The following is a 10,992-nucleotide window of genomic DNA, read 5'->3' as shown; positions in this document are numbered from 1 at the left end:
GCTGTACTGCTGTACTGCAGTATCCCATCATCCCACCTATTCCCCTGTGATGCTGGGACCCAATCTGCAGACTCTATCTGCAATTGTCATCTGTTTGCTTTCATGCATCACTGCAGGGCTTCAGGCAGGCCATGCTCAGGGCCTGGCAGCAAAACACAGTGACAGTGGAGTGCTCCAGAGAAAAGGGCTCAAGGCTGTGGATACTGAAAAGTATTAGGCAACCTCCCCTAGGAGCTTTGCTGCTCCCTACGAGTGCTGGAGGGAGGTGGGATGCTGAGCGCTTGTGCGCAGGCAAGTGCAAAGTGGTTTCTCTTTGAGCGGAACAGGAAGCCATTTGTGGCAGTCGCTGGCCGCACATCCACTGCCAACTCAGGGTGTGCTGTGAGCTGCCAGCCTAGGGCCCCTAGGGTGCTTCTGGGCCTCTCCTGTCCATGTCACCCAGCAGGGTCACTGCAGGTGTCTGCAAGCAGCTGAGCTACCTTGGGCTGGCCAAATTGCAGGCCAGGAGGGGCGGGTTTGTTTGTGATTCAGGAAAGGGGAAGTGGCAAGAGGACTGAGCCAGCAGCTGCGGACACTTCTGAGATGAGTCCTGATGCTGTGTCTTGTCCCGATGCCTGGTGGAGAAGCCTGGGGCATAGGCCGATGAGACTGCTGCCACAGCGTGCTGAGGAGAGGCCTCCCACGTCCTGGTAAGTCACACTATCTGGGCCCTGTGTCGTTCTTTGATTTCTGCAATGGCCTGTGGGAGAACAAACTAGCTCTGGGCTGAAAGGGCTGGCTTCTGGGTTTTTGTAACTCACCCTCAAATGCCACCCCTGCTGCAAGGACTGGCCTGAAGGCCCCTGGGATGCAGGGCTCCAGGCCAAGATGGAGGATGTTTGGGGTAACAGGGGAGAGGTTGAGGGCAGTGGTTGTAACCTGAAGCATCCCCTCTGCCCCAGTCTGTGGAGGGAGCTGAGGCATTCGGAAGCACTGGGCTGGGTCAGCTGCTTGGGGAAGATGCTCTTGGCCTCAGGTAGTGAAGTTTCTGGTGTTGGTGGGTGGGTTGTGTGGTAAGAGGGGTCACAGTGCAGCTGGGTGGCAGAGGGAGCTGAGGTTTGGGCTCCAAAGCAGGGTCAGAGTTTGCGTGAGGTGTGTCTGGCTGGATGTGTGTCTGGCATGCCACAGTCATCAGAGGGCAGCCCTGCACCCTGGGAGGGAGGGATGGTCCCCTCCCTTATGTTCAATCTTTCTTGCCCTAGGTAGCTCCCTGCCTGCGCCTTGGCACGGGGGTGTTCCCTGCCCTGGGGTGCTAGAACCCTGCTGGGATTGGCTTGTTCTTCTCTGGGACCTGGGAGTGTGAAACATGCCGGGAAGCTTGTCCCTCTGTCTCGCAGTGACGTGCAAGCCCCCCTTGGTCCGCAGTGCAGGGGCAGAAGCCTGGCCCAGCTGCCCAGGGCCTGCCGGCCTGGGGGTGAGATGAGGCGACGGCTCACGTGCCAGCCACCAGGTGGCAGCCCTGCATGTCCAATCACGCAGAGGCCTGTCTGCCAGCGACACAGCAGGAAACCCTGATGCAGGTGGCCCCATCATCCCCCCACATTGAGCAACTGGGTGTCTTGTGACTCAGGCTTCCTGCTTCCCACGGTAGCCGGCCCCAGGCCAGGCTCTTGCTTGGCCGGCGGCAGACAGGCCCTAGCCCTGCGCCGCCTCCCCTAGGCCTGTTTTCCTTTGCAAAGGTGCCTGCCCCCAAGCTGAGGCGAGGGGCTTTTGTGCTGCTCCCAGGTGCCCGCGGGTGTAACTTCGTCAGGAGTCCCAGGCATCAGCCATCCTCCTGCCTGCTGCAGCGGCGAGGAGTAGGGCTGCCAGGCCCTATGCACCCAGGACCTCTGGCATTGCCAGAGCCCTTGGGCTCCTCAGCTGGGGGCAGCACACCCAGGGGAGGTACCTGCGGCTCTCCCCTGGGGTGATTGCTGGACTGTCAGCGTCGGCCTGCATGCACGGCTCCCTAGTCCAGGAGCCCTTCCACCCCGCAGTGCAGGCTGCTGTTGGTCTGACTGTGGCGAAGCAGAGGAGGGGCAAGGGGCACCCGTGCTCTGCAGGCCATGGGCTGGGACAGGAGAATGTTGTGGGGCTGCCCCATGGCTCCTGAAGGAGGAGCCCCACTGGACTCCAGCAAGACTCACCCACAGCACTGAGGGAGGAGGGGTGCCTTGAAGCCATGGCTGGGATTCTGGAGGAGAGGCTGGCCTGGGACCTGGGCAACAATCTGGACCCAGCCCTATGGGCCTTGTGCAGTCCGGCAGCTGGAGCCTCGCACAGGGACTGGCTTCAGGGCATGTTGCTAGCGAGAATGACCACGTCCCCCATGGGGTGGTGTCACCAGCCCTGTGATCTAGGGAGGGACAGTGGAGATGGGCCCAGGGAGTGACTGACCCCCAGTCACACAGTGAATTGAGGTCAGAGCCAGGAACCCTGGCTCCCAGCTGTAAGCCACACCCTGCTAGCTCCCTCAGGGGCTGTTCCCAGGTGGCTGGACACCCCGAGGGCAGTGTGCAGGGAGGCGGCCAGGAGAGGCTAAGCGTACCCACTACAGCCTGAGGTGGCTGCCTCCCCTTCCCTTATGCCCAGGGGGAGGAAGCCTGGAAAGGCGCATGGGCGCTGCATGGCCATTCAGCCTCAGAATAGGTTCAGATGGGAGGAGAGGCCCCAGTTCCCACTGGAACATCTCCTAGCGGGAGCTTGCTCGGCAGACTGGAGGGACAAGGCCTGGACTCGAGCTATGGCAGCGGGTGAGAGGTCCCAGCTGGAAGCTGCGGCCAGCGGCGGGGCGAGAGGGCTCATCTAGGCTCCACCGGCATCTGCCTGGGGCCGTATGAAATGTCTGTGGACTCTGGAGCCTGTTGGCTGGTGTGAGAGGACGGGAGCCCTTATGAGTCCCTGGTTTATTGCCGTATTGGACACAACGATAGTTCCCCCTAGATTGTTACTCTACAGGGCATACTACTAATATGTGCCCACGGTCAATGGACTCTTCTCAGTTAGTGGTGGGACTTTCCACTGCCCCGTCGGCCGGACAAAGACACCGCCCCAGGGATGCATTCTTATACCCAGGTACAAACAAGTTACACATCACTCCTGACGTATTGAGGTGCAACCCTTCTATGTAGCAAGGTACAACCCCTCTACGTAGTAAGGTGCCGCCTCTCACCTTGTACATGTTGGTTCGAACAAAACAACTCTATCCATCATATTACCCTTTTGGCCCTGTTATTGGGATGGGTCAGCCTGTTCCTTGTTATCTGTGTGGAATGTGCAAGTATGTGAACGTTCTGATTTCTAGTGTTCAGTACCTTTTAGGTACGTATCTTCTTGCAGCATCAGCCCTTTCCTTGCCAGCTTCTGTGAGCAGGGCCTGCCTCTGGCTCAGAGCTTCACTTTGCTTTATGTTAGCAAAGTCTTGACCATTACTTTAGTTCAGGCCTTAGGCCTCATACCAGGCCTCTGATACCAAGGTTTATATCTCAGGGCCTCCTCTTACTACAACGGGCCCTGGGCCTCGGTGGGGAGTGCTCTCCGCTCCTCAGGTCAAAGCAGCCCTGAGCGTGGCTCTCTCTAATGCAGGGGCCGTTCCAGCTGAGGCGAGGCTCTCCCTATTCTGGGCTCTGTTCTGCTCTGCTCTCTCCTCTGGCTGGGGCTGGGGCGGGAAATGCTCAGACCTGGTGGCTGGGGAGACTCTAGAAGCCAGTGCCTGCTGCTCCACAGGCTTAGGTTAGCAGGGCCTCCCACAAGGTGTTTCTTGGGGAAGCAGGCTTTGGGGGAGACAGGCTGAGAGCAGGGTCTGGCCGAGGACAGGGTCTTTTCACCCCAGGCAGCCAGTCCTCTACTTTGTAAAGTGTCAGCCACGTAAGCAAGGCCTGAGAAATAGTGAGCCTAGCCGTGGGGAGCAGACTCGGCTGTAGGGAGATGGCCTAGATCAGTGGTTCTCAACCAGGGTTAGGTGTACTCTGGGAGGTATACCCCAGAGGTCTTCTGGGGTGGCATCAACTTATCTAGATATTTGCCGTGTCTTACAACAGGCTACATAAAAAGCACTGGCAAAGTCAGTACACACTAGAATTTTATACTGACAATGACTAGTTTATACTGCTCTATATACTATGCACTGACGTGTAAGAACAATATTTATAGTCCCATTATTTTTTTTATAATTACATGGTAAAAATGAGAAAGTCAGCCATTGTTCAGTAATCGTGTGGCTGGGACGCTTCTGTATGTCTGATTTTGTAAACAAGTAATTTCAAAGTGAGGTATAATTTGGGGGTGCACAAGACAAATCAGACTCCTGAAAGGGATACGGTAGTCTGGAAAGGTTGAGAGCCACTGGCCTAGATCTCAGGCAGGCTTCCCATGATTAGACCTCTGCTTTTCCAGCCTTGCCACAGGGCCAAGTGGTTGGGTTAAAGGTCCGGGGCATCGGCTGGAACCAAGGGGTGGGGGGAAGTAGGCTGAGTTACCAGCACCGAGTCAAGGGGTCCACTCAAATTTTGGGTGAAGAGTCAGGTCTCTTATTCCCTCTGAAGCAGCCTGAAGATGCGGGCCCTGCTTACCCTGATTGGATACTGTGGGGAAAATGAGCTGGAGACAAGTCTGTTCTGGAGGCAGTTTCTCCCTGCTGACGGTGGGTTTGCTGCAGAGCTGCCCAGAGCTGCTGGCTTGTCAGAGGGCCGGCTTCCCAGGCCTGCCCTGTGAGGAACTCACTCAGGCTCTGCCTTTGCACTTGGATACGCTGTCAGCCAAAGCCGTAAACGCCAGGCCCGTGTGCGCGTGGTGTTCAGCCCGTGTTTCCACGGTACGAGTACATGGGACCCTGCAGCGCTGATTGAGTGGCTGATATCATCATCGTGACCAGGAGTGGAATGGGGAGCTCTTTGCCAGCCAGGGGAAAGTTACCGATGTGCTACTAGCTTGTTTTTGTATTTAGTTTCAATTCGGTAAGTAGTGCATGGGGCTTAGGGAGCAGAGTCGTCGTACTAGATGTCCTCATCCTGCCGGCACTCGCTGCTGCAGGAAGTGTGCGCGGTTCCTTCATGCAGGTGGGTGATATGAAGCTCAAGAATTTCGCTCTGGCTGCCTCATCTATCAGCTGATACTTTTGAAAAAACACTTGGCTTCTCCACTCCCCCTCTTGGCAGCTCCTGGGCTGGAGTCTGCAGAGCTGCCTCAGACTGTGCTGTGCTCTGCCTTGCAGTAACTGCATCATCGCCTTCTGCTTGGGCTTTATCCCCCAACGGGGCTCAGAAGGCTCCCCAATGGCAGACTCGCTGCTAAACCACTCCTGGCCGTCGTTCTCAAAGCGCTGGATGAAGAGATGGTCCTTTAAGCGAGGTAACGTCCCACCCGTGGGCCATGGATGCTGGTTGGAGCCCTGCTCTGTGGTCCTGGGTAACTGCTGCAGAATAGTGCAGACACCCAGACCCGGAGCTAGCAGAGTTTTGGCTTGCTTTGGCAGAAAGGCTTATGTTTTTTTAGAAACGAGCCTTTCCTTGCCAGAGGGGATGCTGCATAAACATTTGTTCATGCTTTTCCTTCCCTTTAATCTTCTCTTCAGGGCACCTTAAGTGCTTCTAGCAGCTGGGTAATTGGTTAAATATCAGTCTTCTGGTTTGATAATGAACTTGATTCATTGCTCTCAGAGGACTGGAGAACCTAAAGTTTATAGAGGCAGCTGTCTCCAGGTGAACCTCGGGCAGTGCTGCAGGTTATCTCATGCTGAGAGCTCAGCTCCCAGAGCCATGTGTGCAAAGGGGCTGAAGGTCCCTCTGGTGCTTTCAAGGAGACCCCCTGGAACTTGTGGGCTCACAAAGCCTTAGCACTTGACAGGAGCAGCCTGTGATTTGAGGAACGTGGCGCACCGCACGGTACTAAAACCCTCCTTTGTTAATCAAAGACCAGTGGTATTAGTGAGGGGTGACAGAGGAGACTGATTCTGGTATTATGGTCCTCAGCCCCCAAACACTGCATAACTGTCTCTGAAAACATTGTGTTGCTTTTGGCCAACACTAGAGCCGGAGGCCTGAGGAGCATGAATTTCGCAGTCACTTGGGGCTTGGCTTGTCCTATACAGACGTTTCTCCAGTGAATATTTACAGCGTGCAACTGCCACGCTGCTCTGATGCTTCCAGGTATTTTTACCTGCAATGTTGGAGCTCTCAGCCTGCTCATCCCCCTCCTTTTCACCTGGCTCCTCTCTCCCCACATCCCTGCCTGCCTTTTCCCCCAGCACTCCCCGCTCCTGAGTGAACGAGCCTTGGATACAGGGTGGATCTGAGACTCAAACTGAGCAAAACGTGGAAAGTCATTTTGGGCAGGAAGCAGAAATTGACAGGGGACTAGGCTCCCAAAAGGCTGATTCATGCTGACCCTTTCCAAACCTGGATGTGCTGTGACAGCTGGCTGGGGTCCAGGGAGATTTGAGGCAGCTGATGAGAGCTGAATTTTGCTAAGTTCCAAATTAAGCTCATCTCCCTTGTAATGATGTCGTGGTACTAACTGGCAGGAGCGGCACCAGGGTTTTTGGCACCCTAGGCGGGGGTCCTTCCGTGCTCCCGGTCGTTGGCGGCAATTGTGCGGTGGGGAGGGGTCCTTCCGCACTCCTGGTCGGTGGCAATTCTGTGGTGGGTCCCGGAGTGAGTGAAGGACCTGCTGCAGAATTGCCGCCGAAGACCTGGAGCGTGGAAGGACACCCCCCCCCCGCTGCCGAATTGCTGCCAAGGGCGGCAAAATGTCACCCCCTCAAATCCTGGTGTCATAGGTGACAGCCTAGGTTGCCTAAATGGAAGTGCCAGCCCTGCTAACTGGCCCCTAGGCACTGGGTTGGAGAGTGTCTGTCTCACACCAACCTCCCTCCTGCAGCGCCGTAGGTTCTGCACACAGGGTTCAGTGAACACTGCCTCACAACATATTGTCCTTTGGGGCATTTGCCTCACATGCACAAGACATTCAGCTGCAGCTCTGCCCTGCAGGCCTGTGCTGCTGCTGGGGATGCACCTTCTCTGGGCCAGCAGCAGAGAAACCAGACTCAGAATGAATGTGAATCCCCCACTTCCCTCCCCACAAGTTACTGTATCTGGGATTTCCAAAGTGCTTTGTCAGTGTGACAAACACAAACTCTGCTGGGCTCATGCTGTGCCGCCATCTCTGGGGTGTCACAAAGGACTTGTGAAGGCAGTGTACACCAGCTGATGAATGAGAAGTCCCTGCACACACATCCTTCATGAGCCATGTCGTATGGGCTCTAAGCACTCATCTGGTGGGGACCGCCTGTTAACCACATCGATGTCAAACAGACCCTAGCTACTGGGGAACTCAGGAGCTGAATAGCCGTGTGAGATTCTCCCGGAGGCTTTCTCAGCAGGCCCCTGGGAAGCTCGTAGTCCGGGTAGAGCTGGTTTAAAGAACAACACCAGCACTTCACTCGCCTCCTGCCCAGCAGCTGCCCCCCGTGATTGATGGCTGGCCTGGGGGGAGGGAGCAGGAGATTTGTGTCAAGGAGTGAGATGGGGAAAGAGCCCTGGCCTGTCTTCTGGTTTTCTCAAGCCTGGAGTGGAGTCGGACAGGTGAACCAGCTACCAGCCTCAGAAAATGGACAGCGGGTGTTTGGTTCAGCAGCACGAAGGGAGTGAGCGCACACACCTGGAAAACGAACTGGTTTAACAATAGCAGTCGCTGCCAGAAATCCTGACCCAGTGCAGTCAGAAAGGGTCTAGAACCTGTGATGAAGTGCGGGCATTTGCTAAAGGAAGCTCAGAGTACAGCACCCAGCAGGCTCAGGGGCTGATTTAGGGGAAAGAGGAAGAAGCCGAACATATGTCACTTGGCCCTGGGCCCACTGCGTGAAGAGAGATTGCTACGGGGAGGGGGAGGTCCTGAGGGTGCTACGAGAAACGGAGTCCGGAGCTCGCTGAGATGGATCCGGCTGGGTGATCATCTCCAGGGGGAGTTCCAATGCTTGAGAGAATTTAAACTAAACTGGACAAAGACCTAGCAACTATACAGCCAGGAACCACGTTGCCCTGGTGCCCCAGAGGGACCAGAGGGGACCCAATCGGGGCCTCCTGCTGCCTGTCTCCCTAAAATGGTAGTAATAGAGTTCAACATCATCCCACATCCCTGCGTGGGTGCACTAGTTGTGTGTGCATTCGTTTCCGTAGCAGTCAGCTGGCCCTGCCTGAGCCCAACAGCCGGGCCTGGGCACAGCTTGGAGGAACGGCTGGAGACTCCCCAGTGTATGGCTGAGAGTTACTGTTCAAATCAGACAGCTTGTCTCCCCTCCCCAGCCCAGCCTTCGAGCTGCTTTCTGCCACAGCGAAAGGCTGCTCACGCATGGCATTGGCACATGCACCAAGGGGCCGCGCTCATTCAGAGTCCCCAGGAGCGTCAGATTTATTGCGCATTCTAGCGTTGTCTTAGTCTGTAGCTCTAATAATCCGGAGAACCAGCCATAAAGGGTTGGCTTTGGGGCCAGGAGGTGGCTTCCTGACAGTTCTTTTTCTCTCTCAAACTTGCCATTGTTATAAGTGTCCAGGAGTCTCTGCTCAGGCTCCTGGGAAATCCCCCCGGGGCCCAGCCCTTCCTGCCTCGTGGAATGATTACATGGCATGGTATCGCTGCCTTCTTCACAGTGTCTGGTGTTACCTTTTAGGAAAAAGAAAGCAGTGAGAATGCCTGAGACGTGGAGACCCTGAGCTGTGCATACGGAATGTGCACTCTTGATTTTTCTCCAGCATGCTTCCTCCCCAGACGGTTCTCTGGCTCATTCACTGAGCCTCACAAAACACTGCACTCTATTGAGTGGGGGAAATTGAGGCCCAGCTAGGGGGAAATGTCTTGCCCAAGGTCATATAGTGAGTCAGTGGCAGAGCTCGGAATAGACCCTGACAGTCTGCCTTGCTCTAACCACTAAGCAGGTGCAGCGTCTGCATCGGAGTCATCTGGTAGCCCAGTCTGCAAAGAACCAGGGACTGGTTTGTTAGAAGCAGCAGCAAGGACTGCACTGACTGGGCTTTAATCATTCTTGGTGCTGGTGGTGGAGATTTCCTGGCACTTACACCCAGACTCTGCTTTAACGGTGGAACCTGTTCAGCTTGTCTGTATATCATCATAGCCAAAGAGGGGCTACAGGCCTGCATGCCCTTCTGCATGCCCCCAGAGATGGGACTCTCTTGGCCTTGGCCAGCCCTAGGGGCTGAGGGGCACAGGGAGTTAACCTGAGCCAGTGGCACAGAATGGAAGAGGCTCCAGTGTTGTCCTGTCCTTTGGGGCCTGGGGGCAGATTCACCCAGGTCACCCACCTGCCCTCTCCTAGCTGCTGTGCATTGACACACATCCCAAACTGTCCTGTCGTGCAGTATGTCCCTTCCCTTCTATCTGTGCAGGAGCTCGGCTCTGGGACAGGATGCCAGCCATGAAGCCGGGCTGTGGCTGAGCGTTAAATCAAACCAGGCTTCCAGGCTGCTGGTCGAGCCCTTTCCAGTTCTAGGGAACTCGGAGACCATTTCCCCACAAACTCAGCTCTGGGGATTCCACGGCCAGGCACTCACTCCCTGCAGCAATACCCTTTTATGGTTTCCAGCCACAGGCGCATTAAGCAACCACAGTCCTAATCTGCTTAATGTTTCCTAAAAGCAAACAGTGAATGCTCTTGAGAGCATCACTCTGTCATCTCCTCTCCAGCCTCCGGAGCCAAAGTGGGAGCTGCTGCTGCGCCGGAGGTGTCTATCCCCACCCCTCCAGATGTTGCTGCACTGGGCCTGCCTGCCCCGAGGAGCCTGCATCTTCACAAAGGAGAAACATACGGAGCCCAAGGCCTGGTCTGTGCTTCAAAGTTACATGGCTCTAGCTATGGCTCTCAGGGAAGAGACACGTTTTGTGACCTAAGCCCCATTGATGATGCAGCCAGGTTGATGGACAGATTCTTCTGCCTCTCAGTGAGGAAAAGCCCCTTCCGTTGCTCTGGAAGCATCTATGCTACAGGAGCGCAGCTGCAGCACCGTAGTGATACTGTGATAGCGTCCGCAGTATAGACATGGCACAGGGCCAGCGACTGCAGGTTCCTACTCAGAGTGCTGTTGGGTAGGGGAACCCTGATGCTGCGTGTCCTGCTCTGTTCAGGGCCATGGACTGGTCCAGCTTTCCCAGACTGGTGCTGTGGATGCAGGTCCGGCTCCAGGCACCAGCCCAGCAAGCAGGTGCTTGGGGCAGCCAATGGAAAATGGCGGCACGTCCGGGTCTTTGGCGGCAATTTGGCAGCTGGTCCTTCAGTCCCTCTCGGAGGGAAGGACCAGTCGCTGAATTGCCGCTGACGAATGAAGGGTGCGGTAGAGCTGCTGCCGAAGCGCCGCCAATTGCAGCTTTATCTTTTTTCTTTTCTGTTCTTTTCTTTTTTCTTCGCCACTTGGGGTGGCAAAAAAGCTGGAGCCAGCCCTGTGTGGATGCTCCTTGCCACGCAGTCTGCTCCTGTGCTTGGCAGGCATGTGTCTTAGTTCTGCCCTGCAATGTTGCTCCAGGGTCACTCTGTCCCACCTGGGCCTGCCCTGCTCTCACTTGTGCTGTTGGAGTCAGGAAGGTGTAGGAGGGGAATCCTGCCTCTGGGTTCCTGCCAGACTACTTGGGGGCTTCCTTGGGGCCAGGAAACCCCTCCCACTCAGCAAAGGACGATGGATCTTCTCAGCAGTTGCTGAGTGGTTGCTCTGCGCAAGTGTGGATTGGGTCTCGCCCAGTTGATTCTTGTGTGCACACCAGTCTGCCCAGCCAAAATTTGGGAATTTTAGAGGCTGGTTGGCAAATGTGGTGCGCCTGTCCACGTGCCAAGCTGTTACGCATAGTGACCAATTGGGTGTAGCCGATAGTGATGCTGGCTTAGTAGGAGACTTTGTCCTGGGATGGACTCTCGGAGCTGTTTGTGTTACGTGGATTAGATCAGGGGTTCTTACCCTTTTACCAGCAAGGACT

General features: G+C 55.8%; 1 protein-coding gene across 6 annotated transcripts in view; it reads left to right on the top strand.

The window, feature by feature from the left end:
• Positions 1-335: 335 nt before the first annotated feature.
• ARHGEF18 (Rho/Rac guanine nucleotide exchange factor 18) overlaps positions 336-10,992 on the top strand; it is a 99,932-nt gene continuing 89,275 nt past the window's right edge. For 3 of the 6 annotated variants that reach the window (XM_032782853.2, XM_075070971.1, XM_075070970.1), the window contains exon 1: positions 5,189-5,367. In XM_032782853.2, coding sequence (XP_032638744.1) covers positions 5,292-5,367 — 76 coding nt within the window. In that variant the 5' untranslated portion in view covers positions 5,189-5,291. Of the gene's footprint in view, positions 690-5,188; positions 5,368-10,992 lie in introns of those variants that run through there. The other 3 variants (XM_075070972.1, XM_075070969.1, XM_075070973.1) reach the window with 3 other exon arrangements.

The sequence above is a fragment of the Chelonoidis abingdonii genome, chromosome 11 (genome assembly GCF_003597395.2).
Source record: "Chelonoidis abingdonii isolate Lonesome George chromosome 11, CheloAbing_2.0, whole genome shotgun sequence".
In the NCBI taxonomy this organism is placed as follows: domain Eukaryota; kingdom Metazoa; phylum Chordata; order Testudines; family Testudinidae; genus Chelonoidis; species Chelonoidis abingdonii.
The sequence above is the reverse complement of the archived record's forward strand: the minus strand, read 5'-3'. Positions and strand labels throughout refer to the sequence as shown.